At 39.8% G+C, this 18,433-nt stretch overlaps 1 protein-coding gene across 1 annotated transcript in view; it reads left to right on the top strand.

Annotated features, from left to right (window-relative positions):
• Positions 1–8,357, top strand: part of LOC143282894 (coatomer subunit beta-like) — a 33,778-nt gene extending 25,421 nt beyond the window's left edge. Inside the window, exons 18-24 of the mRNA XM_076588773.1 lie at positions 4–93; positions 1,652–1,738; positions 2,207–2,351; positions 3,958–4,077; positions 4,726–4,961; positions 6,894–7,049; positions 7,518–8,357. Coding sequence (XP_076444888.1) covers positions 4–93; positions 1,652–1,738; positions 2,207–2,351; positions 3,958–4,077; positions 4,726–4,961; positions 6,894–7,049; positions 7,518–7,589 — 906 coding nt within the window. The 3' untranslated portion in view covers positions 7,590–8,357. The remainder of the gene's footprint in view (positions 1–3; positions 94–1,651; positions 1,739–2,206; positions 2,352–3,957; positions 4,078–4,725; positions 4,962–6,893; positions 7,050–7,517) is intronic.
• The last annotated feature ends 10,076 nt before the right edge of the window (positions 8,358–18,433 follow it).

Here is an 18,433-nt window from a genome sequence, read left to right as displayed (position 1 = left end):
CAGGCAGCGGAGAAGAAAGTTGTGAAGGTGCAAGCGGACGACCCCATAAACTTCACACAGCTCATCAACCGTGCAGACATGGGGCCAGGGGAGGTTGGTTATCATTGTTGATACTTCTATAGCACCAGTCTTAGGTCAGAGACCAAACTCAAACAAAGTCTTTTGCACAACAGGCTGCCTATCTGGGTAGAATGGATTGACACTGAGCTGCAATGAGGCTTTCATCATTCGTTTCCTGTGATATTTCAGTCAGGTTTCAGTCATGTGCACACATGCACAAATATATTAGAGTGAGATTTTTTTTATGAATTTTGCCAGAGACAACCCTTTTGTTGCCATGGGTTCTTTAACATGTTCTAAGTGCATGCTGCACACAGGACTCGGTTTACTTTCTCGTCTGGATAACTGGCATCCAGACCACCACTCAAGGTGGAAGGGAAGGAAATTCTGGCGGGTGTGGGATTCAATCTCGTACCCTTGGATTCTCTGGCTTCTTAGGTGGACGAATTACCACAGGCCATCACTCCACAAAGAGTGGACTGTAAGGTGTGGTGGTGTCTTGAGATCCAACAACTAGTGAGAAGCTGTAGAGCTTGTTGGGCCAGTTAACAGGACCACTTTGTGATTCGTCACGCTGTGGACTTAATACAGTGTCTATGTAAAGCTTAGCCAGTATATATATATATATATGTGTGTGTGTGTGTGTAGACCAACCTGTAAAGATTGATGTGTGGTTCATAATAGGGTGGATTTTCAACATAGCTTGTAAAACCTTCTTGATATGTGTGTATATCGATATGGATTACAGGGTAGATTTACATATTGCATGTAAAATCATGGTTGTGTTTGTTTATTTATTTATATTTTTTGAACAGTGTTGACTTAAGGATAAAACCATGTTAATATATCTGTGGATTGATATGTGATTCATTACATGGAGGACTGTAGTTAGCATATAAAATCATGTTGGTATTTGTGTGATTTATTACAGAACAGACTTACAGGTAGCATGTAGAACTATGTTCAATCGAGCTACATAATTATGTGACCTGGTTGGAGACATAATTTGACAAAAAACAAGAACGGCAGAGAATCGACAGACAGGCAGAAAATACAAAAAAACTTAGCCGTATGAAGAGCACAGGAACAGGAGTCATGATGGGTGCCGGAAAAAGAGGGCGTTAGCTAGCGTGACAAAGGGGAGATTACCTACTTCCGGGGGGTTATCGGCCGTAGTTGCTTTCGTTTTCTCCCCATAGGCAGATAGTAGTTTGCACAGGACAGGAATGTCAGACCCCTGCCGGAGTCTGCACTAGTTGGGTCACGGTAAGTATGTTATTTTTAACGTAATTTTAGATAGAAAATTTCCTTTGAAATGTGTTTGTGGATTGATATATATTTTTTAACAGGGTAGATTTACAGATAGCATGTAAAACCATGTTGATGTGTGTGTGGATTGATATTTATTATATAGCAGGGTAGACTAAAATATAGCATGCAAAATCATGTTGATGTGTGCGTGGATTGATGTGTAATTCATAACAGGGCAGATTTACAGCTGGCGTGTAAAACCATGTGTGTGTGTGTGTGTGTGTGTGTGTGTGTGCATGTGCATATGTGTGTGTGTGTGTGTCTGTTTGTGCGCGTGCAGAACCTGTTTGAGCTGACCCTGTCCCAGGCCCTGGGGATGTCCACCAAGAAGGACTCTGACCCCATCGGATCCTCCAAACTGAGCAAGGTCAGTCTGCTCTTTGCCCCTCCCCCTATGCCCCCCAATCCCATGGTCTGGAACCAGAATGCTTGTTGAGGCTGGGGCTCACATTTAATGTGCAATGTTGTAGCTTTTTAAAGCTTATAAAAAAACAACAACCCCAAACCGCTGCTCAAGTCTGTTCCAAACTTGGATGGTAAATTAGGAGGGTAGATAAGGGGCAAGCGACCCTTCTCTGTAGAAAAAAAATAACTGCTACAAAAACAAAGAAAAAGAAAATAAACGCTTAAAAGTTGTGAAAGATGTGTTGAAAAATGACAGAAAAGCTGCATCTGGCAGGGCAGTTCCACCCACACCCCCACCCCTCCTCCCCCTTTTTATTCGTCGCTGGTGTTGTCAGCAGTATTATTGTCTGCTCTCTGAAGTTGAAAACGTGCTCATACTTTTTCATGCAAGAGCTCACTGGTGGTTTGTTTGCTGTTGGTTTGCATACAGGTGACCCAGCTGACAGGGTTCTCAGATCCAGTGTATGCAGAGGCCTACGTGAACGTGAACCAGTATGACATTGTGCTGGACGTGCTTATTGTCAACCAGACAGCTGACACTCTGCAGAACCTCACCTTGGAGCTGGCCACTCTGGGTAAGCATGGCAAGCTGTGTACATGATTATGTGTGCGCATGAATGAAGCCTGGCTGATGCAGGAAGTGAATGTTTGGTGTCATATCTGTACCATGTCAGACTGATGCAAAACATCGAATAAAACATCACCAACAGATGCAAATGATATATGAATACCGAGATGAAAACATCCCAGAAAGCTGCAACAAACAGCAAACATTCATGAAAATAACATTTGTAATGCATAAAAAGTTGGCAAAGACAGAGCAAATCAATGTCACTTTTCTGAAAAATGGCGGCCATTGAGAATGATACCTCCTGTGGAAATGGCATTTCATTGGCTGTTGGCACAGTCGCAGGTCCTGTGTACAATTCACACATCCAGATTTTTGGAGCTGTGCACATAACAGGGATTGTCACAACAAGGGAGAAATTGCGATGTCTCCCAAAGTCAGTCCTCTGACTTCTTAGGGATGACATCTGCCATACGGTCCATGATAGTCCGTCAGGGGTTTTAAATGTTCAGTTCAAGGTGCACAGAGACTAGGTTGGTCTCAGAGGGCTATGATGAACGTCCAAAGGCAGCTGTCAGTCGGCTCTACCCAAGTAGGTGATGTCCACAAATTTGCTGACAACTGAACTGTCACAGAGCGTTGAAACATGTATCATTGATATACTTTGATGGGTGAACAGTTACAAAAAAAAAAAGAAAAAAAAAAGCTCATGCTGAACAGATGAAATAAGAGTTCTTGCCTGTTGGTATGTCAGGTTGTCTTGGATTGATTGGCAGTCTATTGGTAGACATTGGGGGTTGCACTATTCCTTCTAAAAGTCTGTGAAGATCTCTGGATTACTCTGGATCAGACTCTCTCCATGCAGGAACATATTAGCATTGTTTGTCGAACTTCTTTCTTCGAACTGAGATGTGTTTCACCCATTCAGCTATTTCTTTTTGCAACCTCTTGTGCATGCCTTGTCGCAGGTTTTCATCACTTCTCGTCTTGATTTCTACAAATTCTCCACACTCTTAGCGGAAGAAATTTCGCGGTTACAGCGAGTTCAAAACAGTGCTGTACCACTTACTCTGAGTACAAAAATAGGGCTTGTCAATCTGTCGCAACATCCAGGCACAAAGTTTTTCTATGTATGAATATTTTTTATGTAATGTATAATTGTTATGTGTATGTTTAGGAATGGTTATCATCAGAGGCATGACCAAGGTTTATGTGTATGAATGTGACCGTACTTCTGCCTGCAAATCAGTATTAGTGTTTCAGTCTTGGAAGCTCCTTTGTGGTCAGCTGGACTATGAGCAACATAAAGGCAAAAGCTCTTTTCTTGTGAAGAAGGTTGTCCAGAACAGAGACAACTCAAAATAATATTGTGCAATGGACTTCTCACTTGCAATTGCACAGCTAGCAGTCAAAAGCTGCATTACATTTTTTCTTTTCTTGACTTTTTAAAATAAAATAAAAACAACAAAACCTTTATCATGTTCATGTGTGTGGCAGACTCAACTGTGGCTCATAGACTGTGCTTTGTGAGTGATGAGCCTTTGGATGCACACAGTTTCCAGTGGTTGTATTCTGTTGTTTCACATGCGCTATTTCCATATGTGACTTTGCAGGCGATCTGAAACTGGTGGAGAAGCCCCAGCCACTGCTGCTGGCCCCTCATGACTTCTGCAACATCAAGGCCAACATCAAGGTGGCTTCCACTGAAAATGGAATCATCTTTGGAAATATAGGTAACCCATCTTGTTTGTTTCACTGTTAATTTCATGTGAAGATGTTTTACACAAAAAGAATCTAGGGAAAGCTCTCAAGGCCTGACCACTAGCTCACATTGGGTTTATGCAAATGTCAGGCATCTGCTACTCTTTTCTGTTCACATTAAAAAAAAAAAGAAAAAAATAAAAAAAAGTATATCTTTTGATTTTTTACAAGTCAAGAGTTGTGACACAACTCCTTGAATGTTGTATCTTCTTTCAGAATATTTTCCTTTGTTACAGTGATCGAAATGTACATTGTAAGGGATGGATTATTCATTATTTTCCCCATGTGTCTTAACAGTGTATTTTCTTACATAATGGTTTCCCTTTCAAATGATGATTAATGTGTATGTGGTGTTCAGGGAAAGGATGTGCCAGTGACTGATTCATTTTGTTTTCATTTCGCTTTCTTGTCTGATGACGAACACCAGAATGAGCTGGAAAAAAGTTTTCTGTTTCAATTACTTAAAAGCAGACAGTGAACTATTTTGAATTTGAATTTCTGAAATTGAAAAACAAAAAAACCCCACAAAACCCAGCTCAGGTCATTTACTTAGGGAGGCGTCACTGCATTCAGACACATCCATATATTTGAAACTAAGTGAACTGAACCGTGTGCTGCAGTGTACGACGTGACGGGGGCGGCCAGCGACCGGAACTGCGTGGTGCTGAACGACATCCACATTGACATCATGGACTACATCGTGCCGGCCACCTGCACGGACACGGAGTTCCGCCAGATGTGGGCGGAGTTTGAGTGGGAGAACAAGGTGACGGTCAACACCAACATCACCCGGCTGACTGACTACCTCCAGCACGTCATGAGCTGCACCAACATGAAGTGCCTCACCCCGGAGAAGGTTGGTCTGGTCTGGTCTGTCTCTATCGTGTCTGGTGGATGCTGCTGGCTGCTTTTGTCTTGTCTTGTCTTCTCTGTCTGTCCTCCCACACCACCACTTCCCCTTTTGTGCAGTGTGTTGTGCTGTATTGTATTGTAATGTTTTAAACCCTGAAAATGGAGTATGGCTGCCTATATGGTGGAGTAAAAACGGTCATACACGTAAAAGGCCCCTTATGTACATAAGGTTGAACGTGGGAGTTGCAGCCCATGAACGAAGAAGAAGAGGAGTGTTGTATAACTTTTTTGTCACCCTGACAAGTTCTGTTCATACGTAACTGGCTGCTTTGTTGTAATCTATTGTATAGTATTACCCTTTTGTCACACCAGAGAATGTCCATCGGTCTCAGGCAGTGCTGGCTGCTTTTGTTTGTTAGTCCCCTCCCATGCCTCCCACTTTTTTAAATATTTTTTTGTAATATTTTTTTTTTTTAATACATTTTATTGTATCGCATTATTTGTATTACTTGTTTGTTACCTTGGAGGTTGGTCCATCTCTCTGGTGGCTCAGGCTGGTTTTTGTTTTGTGTATCTGTCCTGTCCACTATCCCTTCAGGTCCCTCTCCTTTTGTGTATTGCAACATGTTGTATTGCATTATTTTTATTATTTCACCACGGAGATGGTTGGTCTCTGGCAGTGCCGACTGCTTTTTGTCGGTCTGTCCTGTCCACCCTAACCCCTGTCTCTGTGTTGTATTGAATTGAATTGTATTGCATTGCTAGGGGACAGGCCCTTTCGTGTGTGGACTTCATTAATGTTTGCCTGTTTTGTTTTCTTTTCCTTTTTGTAAATCTTGCCTTTTTTCCCTGGTTTCTTTTTCAATTACTGTTTAGTGTTTGCCCTTCTGACGGCAGTTTTGAGTTCATTTCTTATGTGAAAATGGTCAGTTTCACCCAGTGACTGTGATTGTTCTGTTCATATTTATTACAACGAATGTATTCAGTTGAAACATTGCACTCCAGTCTATAACCAGCAATGATAAGAGAGAGGTGTTGACTTAACGTCACAGGTATTACAGACTGTAAAGAGAGAAAGAAAAAAAAAATAAAACAGAAGTTTCTGGGGAGGGACAATAAGAAATGAGTGAGGCAAAGAAAGTGCCGTGCAAGTTTTAGAGTGCTGAAATCTGTTAATCCAGCAGCATGTGAATACAGCAATACAGACACAGGCATTGTGACTCGCAGTTTGCTCGGTCTGTTCAAACGCTCAGGTTGTGAAATGGCTTATTGTTTTGTGTGTGCGTGTTTGCTAAAACATAACCACAGATTAATCTCAGCTTGATGACTTTATATTTGCTCAGGAGTTGTATGGAGAGTTTTGTTTTAAAGTGAAATTTCGTAGACCCAAAAAAAAGATTTGCAAGAGAACTTAGCACTGAAAGAAAAAGATTACAGCAACCTTCTCATCATTCTGTAAAATCATACAGTCATAGACACAAATTTTGCACAAAGCTCATGTAACTTTGCTTCAAGAAGAACAAAAAACAACAACTTTGCTGCAAAACTATTCTGTTGCATGAGGGAGCGAAACTTTTCACTCTGCATGCTTGCTTTGATTGAGCTTCTGTAAAGACAGCTGTCAAGTCTCCCCTACCCAGTTGGCAGCCTGCAGTGCAAATAACTAGTTTTTGTAAAAGCGCTAAAAGTTTGGTGTTGACCATAGTTGGGTGCTATAAAAGTATGAATAGTAACAATAATGATAATAATATCAGTCACCATTTATTGCATGTGAATTCTGCACATTTTTTCAGGGTCTCAGGAATTTCACCTTTGCTCTCAGCTTGACTTTTTCTTTCCCCCAACTTACCATGTCTTTGGGGTCTATGGATTTTCACCTTTTGCTCTTTGTGCTTTATTGATTATTTTTCTTTTTTTTTTTCCTCCTCACACTCAGGCGTTGTCTGGCGAGTGTGGGTTCATGGCGGCCAACATGTACGCCCGTTCCATCTTTGGGGAGGATGTGCTGGCCAACCTGTCCATAGAGAAGGCCCTGCACCTGGGCAAGGACGCACCTGTCCAGGGTCACGTCCGCATCCGTGCCAAGAGCCAGGTGAGCAAATCAGAACTTAGAAAGTTTCACATGTTCATCGACCTTAGGATATCAGAAATTTTCATGCTCATCAGGTATTTGCAAGGTTGTTAGAATTTTTCAGTGGTGTCATTTGTATCTGACAAAGTGAACAGCATCGTTTGCTTATTAAAAAAAAAATGCAGCATAACAGTTTCATTCGAAAATATTTTTTAAAAAACCCACCCCAACAACAACATATATTAGGGTTCCTTATTTCGAGTTGCAGATGGGATCCAAAGAGAAAAACATTATTCAACAAGTTTTAATTCAGTTGCTGACAAGATTGAAGTCATTTGTCTAACATAATGCAAAGCATAGATTGGATTGTCTGTATGCCTCACTGAAGGCCTGGTGATGTTTGTCCGACTTGTAAAGCGTACAGCATCATGTGTTGTAGTGTTGCATTGTGTTTATTTCTACTCATCACCCGGTTGTGGATGATTGCAGGGAATGGCCCTGAGCATGGGGGACAAGATCAACCTGTCACAGAAGAAATCGGCGAAGGGCGGATCTGCCTGAATATGTGTACAGTAGTTGTGCATGACTTTGTGGAAGATATCAGCCAGTTCTTTAGAGCAGATGTTAGGGGTGCAGTTACGGCTGTGCACCACAGCTAGAAAAATAAAAGAATTGATCAGGCTGAACTACAGGAAATAATGCTATCTGGAAAATACTGTGAAGGTTTCTTTCCTTTATCTGTGGGCATGAATTTTGGTTTTGTGATTGTTGTTTTGTTCTCCTACATTTTCCTTCTGGTCTTTGTCTCAAAGATGTGTTCTGTCTGTCTGACTTTTGGAAAGTCAGTGTGATATTGGATGACAAATCCATGGACATGGCATTGGTGGGTAGAATGTTATACTGTATTGAAATACATGTTGTTTCATTTTCAAAGTGACACTTGCTTAGTGATTTTTACATGACAGAATGTTTACATTTCTGAAAGCATTTTATTGGTGCGATAGCTTCCTCTGGTTTAGCCAGTGCTTTTCACACTGTGAAAAATGTTAGAATTTCAAACAATCTGTTATGTGAGGTTTAACATGTTTTAGTTACTTTGTTTCAAGTTCCTCTTATGAGGAAATATGTTCATACTCTCATAAACTGGGGAAGTATCAGTGTGTCTCTTGAAAAAGTTTCATCAGCATATTTATTTTCCTTCCACAATAAGACAATATAATTTCTAGGTAATTTTGAGTGGTTGAAGACTTGTTCAATGAACATCAATGAACACTGATTTGATGCAAGTAATGTTTCATGTAAATAAAACAGTTCACTGTTTCCCAAGAAGCATTTGACATTGTTGCTTGTAGTCCAATCAACTGCACAAGGCCACATCAGGACTGCCCAACTTAAAAAATAAAAAAATAAAATCAACCATGTTAAAATAAAAACTGTATACATGTTGGGGGGAATTTGCTGGCTGAAAGGGATAAGTGTGGTGGTGTGAGCCACTGTTGCTCTCACCTGCTTTGATCATCCACTTCTGGTATAGCCTCCTTATGTTCAAGAACCCGAATTGACCGAGAATAATTCATATCACTGTCCAATAAAATATATGCCAGTAGGTGTTCATGCTCTGATGAGCCAGCAGGATATTAATGTTTGAAAGATTTTATTTCCAACTTACCTGGTTTAAGTGAACTCTTCGACATAATTAGCCCACTTGCACCGACTGTCCAAAACGGGCCTGAGAGAAATTGCCTGGGTACATTCACTCTGGCCACAACTGCACTGGCAGCAAGCATGGGGTGAAGATTTACATGGTGTCATAGTCAGCCACCGAAAGCGCACCATCACTCCATGAATGAAACCTTTCCTACTGAAGTGTGGGAGAACTGATGAAGTGATGGTGACAATGCAGACACCAGACACTGGAGAGAGAAGCGGGGGATGTGGCATTCGGTTCCCACAGAAAAAAAATGGCGGCAACTTTGGCTATGTTCACATGAAGCCCAGCCAAGGTTCTGACAGCAGCTGGCTAAGAATTGTGTGCCCATCATTTTGTGTTTTCATGTCATGTATGTCAGCAGTAAGTGTTCATACTGACCACCAGCAGCCAACAGCCAGCTGTTTGATTTGTAACTTGCACACACTTGAGACGGATGGCTAGTCTAAGCAACATAACTCTTCAATGATAATAGCAGCATGAATCCCAATATTTGTTTCGTCTGGAGAGCACCAAAGCTGACAGCAACTGGCTGTGTCTGACTGAAGTGTGTTGCTGTGTCAGGCTGACGGCAAATGGCTGACAGCAACTGGTTGTGTCTGACTGATGTTTTACAATGTCAGGCTGACGGCAACTTGGCGGGTTGGTGTGAATGCAGCCTTACAAAGATGTGGAATGGAATGAAATGATCATTGATTGATATGGATACTTATACGCCTATCCTCGGTTGGAGACCAAGCTCAAAGCGTTTTACAAACACGGGTCATTTGCACAACAGGCTGCCTACCTGGGTAGAGCTGACTGACAGCTGCCATTGGGTGCTCATCATTCGTTTCCTGTGTCATTCAGATTTCAGGCATGCACACATACACACTCAGACAAACATGTAACATTTAATGTGTATGACCGTTTTGTTTATTTACCCCGCCATGTAAGCAGCCATACTCCGTTTTCAGGGGTGTGCATGCTGGATATGTTCTTGTTCCATAACCCCCCAAATGCTGACATGGATTACAGGATCTTTAATGTGTGTACTTATCTTCTGCTTGTGTATGCACATGAAGGGGGTTCAGGCACTGGCAGGTCCGCACATATGTTGACCTGGGAGATGGGAAAAATCTTCACCCTTTACCCACCAGGCACCACTGAAATTCGAACCCAGGACCCTCAGATTGAAAGTCCAATGCTGTAACCATTTGGCTATTGCGCCCGTCATACTGAGGAAGAAATGGACAGTTTTATTATACAGACTGCAGGGGAGTTGAACAAAATTTATAATTAGATGAGTGAGTTTTGGTGAAGTAAGAAGAGATGGACTAAGACAAGGTGGAGGTTGACCCAGATGACAACACTCTCTTCTGAGTCTCTCTATAGCTTGTCTTCTTCCAACTCTTTTTCTTGTTCTTTATCAAATCTGAGTGAGCATCTGAATCTGCATTCCATTCTCAAATTCCCCTCATGCATCACGAAACTGTTTCAACTTCATTGTAATCATCACATTCCATGCCTTTGTTGCTGCCATATTTTTTTTCTATGGGAACCCAATCACCACATCCTTGACTTCTCTCTAAGACTGAAGCCATTGTGCAGTGTCAAAACTAGCGCCATCACAGGACTGGTTCTTCCCAACTTTTCACAAGAAAGTTTCACCCAAAGTTTGTGTATCAGGGCTAATTTGTGATGAGGTGGTTATTTCCACACAAGCATGCTGCCTCTTGAGTAAAATTCTGAGGCGATTTCTGCCTGATCAGTTTTGGCTGGAGTGAATGTAACATGGTTAAACCCTTTCCAATGAATGGTTAAACCATATGCTTCAGTTCTGCAGCACTCTGAAAGCAAGAGGGGAAAATGCTGGGGATGTGACCACACACACATCATCATTATACAAGATTTTAAGTGGAACAAAAACACTGATGAAACAATGCTTGTACTAGAAAGATCAAGCACAGAAAGTTCCTGACACGCACAAATACAGGTCAAGTTGAATGTGGGCGCGAAGAAGTATTGTCACAATTTCAAATCTCTTCACATGACAAAGCTCTACACATTTTAAACAGTACACCTTTATTATACAAACTTGAAGGCATGTATTAGGTATGTCTTACTTACATGGTTGGTATAAAATATAAAGTACAAAAATAGGGTTTGTCGACCTGTCCACAACATCCAAGCACAAAGTTGAAAAGCAGTAAATTAGTCCTAGTTGACTGCCTCCAAGCAGCGTTAATATGCAACACCAATGTTCATATGTGATTAAGAGACCTTTCAGGAAAAAGAAAAAGTTCTGATATGTTTGGGATATAGACTGACGCCTAGAAATCATGCCAAAAAAATGTTCTGAAATAAGTTTTACACTGAAACAGTCCTACTCTTAAAAAAAAAAAAAAAAAAAAAAAATTAAAGACAAACCAATAAATTCACAGGTCTGGGCCCATAGTTATCGGGGCAGGCAGTGGATTGCCAATCCCCCCCTGCTGATAAACCAGATTTCCAAACTGAATGTGCACGTGCCCAGTACGTGAACTTGCTTTGCTTTTGACAGCGGTAGGTGAACTTGCTTTGCTTTTAATCGCAGTCACAACATCCTGAAAATGAGGAGAAACCAGCAACAGACATTAGAAACACTAACCTTCCAGTTGAAGTTACTGCTGTAGGAAATTAGAAATTGCAGCACATAACACTGGGTGCATTTACAAATAAAATCAAGGAGGACAGAAAATAAAGGTGGAGCGTAGTGCCAACTGTTTATGTGATGTTGCACAACTGACACTGCTACTGACAGTCCAGCTAAATGCACCTGGTATATCAGGACGGTACAATCAACGGCAAAGGTGGAGAGAACTGGGGTCAGCATGCCTTTCCCAGGACTGGGAATTTCTCAATTTGCAGGGCATCTGTCATGCCTAATATAAATTTCTGCATTTGCTTTTGACATCGTCGTCATATTTTTAATACAGAAAAGTGGCAAAATACATGCGTCAGCAGGAATGGTTTTCCTTGCACGAATGGGCATGACACACACACACACAGCCAGCATCTGGATAGAATTATACCTGTTGTGAGGAGGTATATGGCAGCATCCCATACCATTGGTGGTATTAGGTTCATAATGCAGTTGTAATGGACTTAGATTATCTAAGTCCAAGAAGCAGTAAGGAGATACACCTCCTGCCCTGTCATAACTATGGACCCATATGTTTACACTTTCCCCTGTAGCTTTTAATACCAAGTATTAAAAAGAATATATATATATATATATATAAGGTTGTCCATTTACTAAGTGTCCTATCACCATTTTGGGTTTGGACCTGTGTCAGTGACAGAACAATAATAATGTCAAGCGGTTTGTCCAACTGGTTGTGTCCACTACAATATGCAAACATTACAAGAAGTAATTATGGGAAGCTCATGGCTCTCATTAAAGAAAGAAACATTGCACCAAAATATATGTCAAAGTGCTGACAGTAAAGAGAGATTTTCAATCTACTTTATAAGATCTGTAGCAGGGAAGCTCCATTTGCTTCTGAAGACCGCTAGTAAGTCAATTTTTACAACAGTACATTGGTGCTACATGCCATGAAGGTAAAAGGCAATACTCATATCAAATACACAACTGGAAAAAGTAAATGTTTCAGATTATAAAATTTTTTGTTCTGGAAATGATACCAAATACACAATTGAAAAAAAAAAAAGTCACCATGTTTCAACCTATTATGTCTTAGTTTGGGAAATCATGTAACCACTTGCACAGAATGCTATGAGTAATGCTGTGAAAATATGACAAAAAATTTCCAAAACATTGCCCTGTGTGGTGCTTTTACCCTATCCAAATAACAGCTTCTAGGAAGCCATCAAAACAGATTCAGTTTCCAGAAACTGGGCTACTTACACTACTGGTACTTAGAAAAAAGAAAAAAAAAACCCACCAAAGATACATACGAAGATATACAAAATCATATGATCTGTTCTATTCTGACACACCAAATCAAATCAGTTGATTTCATTGTGAAAACATCTCACAGAACAGGCAAAAAATGACCACCAAAAACAAAAAACAAAACAAAAGAAAAACAAACCAAAAAACCAAAGCAGTCAAAAATACTTTAACAGAATTTATATATATATATATATATATATATATATATATATATATATAAAGAACAGAAAGAAAAAAGACTAGATGCAGTACCATACATCTGCTATTAAAAGAAAAAAAAATCCTAGTCATCTTTATACACATAAAACACACAGTGCACGAGAGACAGTGCAAATCAATCTGCACACATAATTATATAAAAGCACTCTGTGCACATCGCCACCATTGATATAATTATACAACCCACACATCAAAATCTAATAGTGTGCAACTGGTCAACCATCACAAAGTGTTTGGTGAAATGTTGTAAAAATGGAACAAATTTGTTACATCACCTCCCTTAAAAAACAAACAAAAAACCCCAAAAAAACCCAACCAACAAACAAAAAAACAACTTAGTTTCAAATGAGCTGCTTCATTTAACAGTGATAAAGCATGTCACTGCCAGTCTAAACCCTTACTGAACAGCAATGTATGCTCTGCTACGCCACATACTCAACAAAATCTCCACATCCCAAATCTACATTCCTGTCAGAACCAAACCTCAAGTGCATGAATTACAGAACAAAAATCATGAATTTTAATGCAAAATGAACAAACCTCTTAACTGCTTCTTCTTCAGACCTAGACATACATACCCCACTGATTTTGTGATATCTTCAGACTCGGGGGGCTAACTTACAATAAATCTTCACATATCCCATTCATTTCTCAAGTAATATTTTCAGACTACAAGGTGGAATTCCAACTTATTAAATGTATAAACTGTACAAGTGGACCAAATCAATACCTTGACACCATGGCAGATGTTTGTTCAATGTATTGCGATTGAATGACGATTCAAGAGTTACCCATGAACGGGAGGCTCAGAGCTGTCAACATAATGCTATCATTTTGCACGGATGCTTCTTACACAAACTGTCGACATGCGAAGCCTGGCCTGAAAAGAAGTACCATAACTGAAAATGATGAACATCCGACCTGGACATGCAGAATGCCCAAGGTCAAAGCAAGTACAGGGTATTGGGCCACTCCTGGAGAGGCAGGGGGGTCACTGAAAACTTGTTGCAGTTATTTAATCTCAAGTCTAGGTCATGCTCTGCCTGTAGATTGCCACTCTCATAAAGCATTGAGCCAAAAAGTAAGAGTGTCTTTTTTAGAATTTCTTACTGAACAAGATCCAATATCTTCTAACTATTATGAGGACTTTCTTCTGAATATTAACATCAGGTAAGGAAAGGACTCCCCCACGCTTGCTGATGGGCTGTTCCACATGTGTTTCAGAGTGTAACACTGTGTGGTCAGCACTTGGGACTTGTTAGGACTCCATCTAAAAGCAACACTCATTTCAGGCATGCACAAAAGACTGCAGTTAAAATACTGATGCACAACAAAAGCTCTCAGCATAAGTTACTTGCAGCACTTGCAAATACTGACAAAATCAAAGAAACCCAAAATTAAATGCTCGCCATTCTCAAAGCAACTGCCATTTTTTGACTGATGAACAGTCAAGTTCCTGCCACTCATAAAACCAACTTCCCATTCTAGATTAATAATTTGACCTTCAAAATAATGTGCAATATGTTGGGAACACAAATCAGTGAATAACCTAAAATACTAATGCTGTGCTTTGTACAAACACGATGAAGTTGATCTGAGGATATAAAAATACTGCAGTCCTAACTCTTGGTGTAGTTACAGTTGTGCCTCTCCTCACTGCCTCATAAATACACTGTGGTTGGAAGACTGCCTACATTACATCATATGCAGCAACACAAATAATAAACTGCGTGAATCAGTGCAAATAGATTATAGAAAAAAGAACTACATGACAGATAGCATGTCTTCCTTAGTGGATTTCTTTACTGGGTGACATTAGTACTATGAACAGTGGAATGAACATCACAGGAATTCAGATCACAACTTCAAATACGAAGCCACAAACTGATCAGGTGAAGATCATTTCCACAAGTGATGAACAGGAGCAAGTGAACCTGGGTACAGGAAACAAGAAGAAACCGTGGATGGCAAAAAACAGTGCAAATATTTGTCCAACACAACTGTGAACTGTGAAGTGTTCAGATTCACACAAAACTCTCTCTCCAAATTATTGCAGCAGCACTTAAAACTATGATTTATGAATGAGAGTCGAGACTGACACAGCAAGCTGGACCTGAAAAACCAACAGTTGAAGCTAAGCTGAAAATTAGCTCTTTATCCAGCATGTTCAGTTCAATCAAACCTTAAGAAGGTGCCTTTCCAACGCAGTCACATCAGTGCTGACAACACTTCCATCAATACCTTTGTAGCGCAGTTCTGGTATTATAAAAACTCATTTGTTTTCAAAATTTTCCAGCACTGTTGTTGGAATGCTTTCATAAAATTTGCATCACTCTGGAACCAGTTAAATTTAAGCTGGTGGCATCTTATGTTTGTACCATCAGTAATATCCACGTTTCTTCCCCTCCACCACTCAATATGATTCGTGAAGTGAACATCCATGCCTTGTTGTGAACACAGTTCATTATGTCTTGAAAAGGAAATTCATGGATATTGCCATACTACTGCTATCAAATTGAATTTGACTGCATCATGCAAAAAATGTCATCTCTATCTTTTTGTGCTCCTTGCTATGTGACTGCTCATATAAAAACACACATGTGAACATGAGAATCTTCAAATGCACACTACACTCTAACAACACAACTGACATAGCCACTGCACAGTTGGAGATGGTCAGAAGAAATGGAAATGCAGTCAGTGATGCCCGACCAGCATAGGAATCATTCCAGATAATACTAATTCATAATACAGAATACAGCGAAAAAAACAAAAACAAAATGGTAAGTTATTGCAATACTGATTACAGACCATGAAATCCAAGGTCAAATATATATATATATTTGGAAATCTAAATAATGAAATAAAATGACATCTCATCTCTCTTACATGCTTCCAATGGTAGACATGACAGATTTAAAGCTTTTTTTTTCACCACATCTGACAATGGAATGAACAAACAAGCACTTCACCAGTCTAGCGTTGGCCAACTTCTGAACACATCCACAAATATAAAAAAAAAAATAATAAAAAGATTAATATAAAAATTAAGAATAAAAAATGCACTTAAGACCATCGAGCAAAAATGCTGTACCTAGTTGAGTCTCAAAACTGAATGTAAAGGAATCAAAATATTGGAGACTTAAAGAGATAATCTTTTTCATTCTGAGATAGCTGTTCCTTTAAGTACACTAAGTCCTTTTCTTCTTTATATAGGAAGAAAGAAAATGAGCGAAAGGGGGAAAGGGGGGTGGGGGGGAAGAAAGAAAGTACATATATCCAGTGCAAAGTATCCTAACTTAACCACATAATTTGTTTCAATTACATAACATGTCTTCTTTCTTCTGAAGACAGGCATTCTAAACAATTTGATTTACACAACATGCAATAACTTCCTTAGTTCAATTTCTCCATCATTATCATTCCATTTCTTCCCAACATCCTCCACCACTGTCTAACCACCCACCAACTGAAAAACCTACCACCGTCACACATAGAGAAAAAAATAAAACCATGTGACAGAGAATGAGACAATGTCAAAAAGGAGTACATTCAGACTGATGTACAAAATGGAAACGCTCCATGTCAAAAACTATGCTCTCCATCAAAAACAAACGGGGAAACAAATTCAGCTCCCTCTTCATTACTGATTACAAGTGTAGTGCCAAACTCTGAGAGACACCATCAGGGTATGGAGGTGGAGGGAGGGGTGGGGGGGTGAGTTCTTAACATAACATTTCCTGGCTCTCACCAATGTCAAGGCAACGCAATGGCAAAAAACAGAATTGGGACAAGATACAACCATGCACTTTGTTTATCTGTTTCTTTGTTCATCATACCACCAGGCAAAACTAGAAACGAAAACACCCGACATATAATATCCTACATTAGCAAGGAATATTACCAAACAATGGAAACGATTCAAGTCATCGAAAGCACTTGGCAAGTCAATGTGCAAAACACAAGCAAGCAAATGTCCAAGAAGACACTGGAAATGAAAATGAAATAAAATAAAATAAATAAAAATAAGGTTGTACATTACACGGTGAAACAAGAGCTTTGATATGACTGAACATGTATTGGAAATATGTCGGTGCAGAGCACACTTTTAAAGTTGCTAGCTCAGGGGAAGGTAGACAGACTGCTGAAAAAGGACTGGTGACAAAACTGATCGCATACATTCACACACACCCACAGTTAAGTCAACTGTATGTGTATATATACATATCTATCTCAAGAAATATATATATATATATCAAGAACAGCGATAACAACAATCACAATCCTGAAAAGAAAAGAAAAAAAAGATAACTTATCTCAAGCACAAGTATTACTTCAGTTTCAGACAAACCACAAAATGAAAGAAGAACAAAAAACAAAACAAAAAAAACACCCAAAAAACAAAAAAAGAAAAGAAAAGAAAAAAAAAGAGGTCTGAGAACAGCAACAGCAACGACCGTCCTGAAATATGTTATCATTTTTACCCAACGTATAATCATTACCCTCTTTCTCTCTTTCATCACCTGCCCCTCCCCACCCCAACAACAAATTAAATGCCACACAGGGACATTACCAATACTGGGCCACTCTTAGCAGTAGCATTAATTAGCATTAGTTAAAACACCCTTTTTTGGGGGGGGAGGATGGGGGGGAGGGGTAAATTAAGGTTAATGTAAGGGGACAATGCATTCCACCTTAAACTATTTGAGAAAAAATTTTTTTTTTACCTTAACACAATTAATATTGTTCTTTTGAGACTTGACATTTTCACTTATTTACTTTGGGCTGTATACAAATTTCTTTCCCTCCACTCCTCTGTGTGACCAGCAGAGAGAACGTTTACACCTTGATGTGATCACTACTCATTCCCCCTTCTGGGGTAAATTGAAGGAGTTGCCTTATTTTGCAGCACTGCGCCTTGGAGTTGGATTCATCTGCTACAACAGGAGAAATGTTTTGATGAACGAGAGATAGTTTTATTCGTTGGTAAAGAATCTCTGATTATCCGATACATCCAGAAGCAAGTTTCCTTTTGTTCAGAATCGAAGTTGGAACTTACTTGTATATTTCTGTGGTGTCACACCCACCGCCTTCCTCAGCAAAACTGATAAAGGATAGTCTTGTGACATGCTGTGAGAAAACTAAGTTCACACTGCATTAAAGTTGCCTGGCGCAACACCCCAGTTAGGCGCCTGTGACCAAGGGTGGGGTTGCATAAGCGGACATAGCAGCACAAAGTTTTCTTAGAGTTAAAAATGTTCCTATTTCCATGGTAAATTCTATACACTTCGGAACATTCCTAACCCTAAGCAAACATGGCGTTGTAAAGACAGCCTTACGCAACCCACCCCAGGCAACTTTAGATTAGTTTAATGCAGAGCTATCAACTTTGTTCAGTCACATGTCCAACCCAAGACTATCCTTTGTCATTTTTGCTGAAGAAGGTTGTGTGACACCACAGAAATAAACAAGTTAGTTCAAACTTTTGATTCTGAGCCAAACAGAAATTTTCTACTGAAGGTAGATTTTAACACGATATGT

Source organism: Babylonia areolata, chromosome 6 (genome assembly GCF_041734735.1).
Source record: "Babylonia areolata isolate BAREFJ2019XMU chromosome 6, ASM4173473v1, whole genome shotgun sequence".
Classification (NCBI taxonomy): Eukaryota; Metazoa; Mollusca; class Gastropoda; order Neogastropoda; family Buccinidae; genus Babylonia; species Babylonia areolata.
Note: the sequence above shows the minus strand (reverse complement) of the source record. Positions and strands in the feature narration are given on the sequence as shown.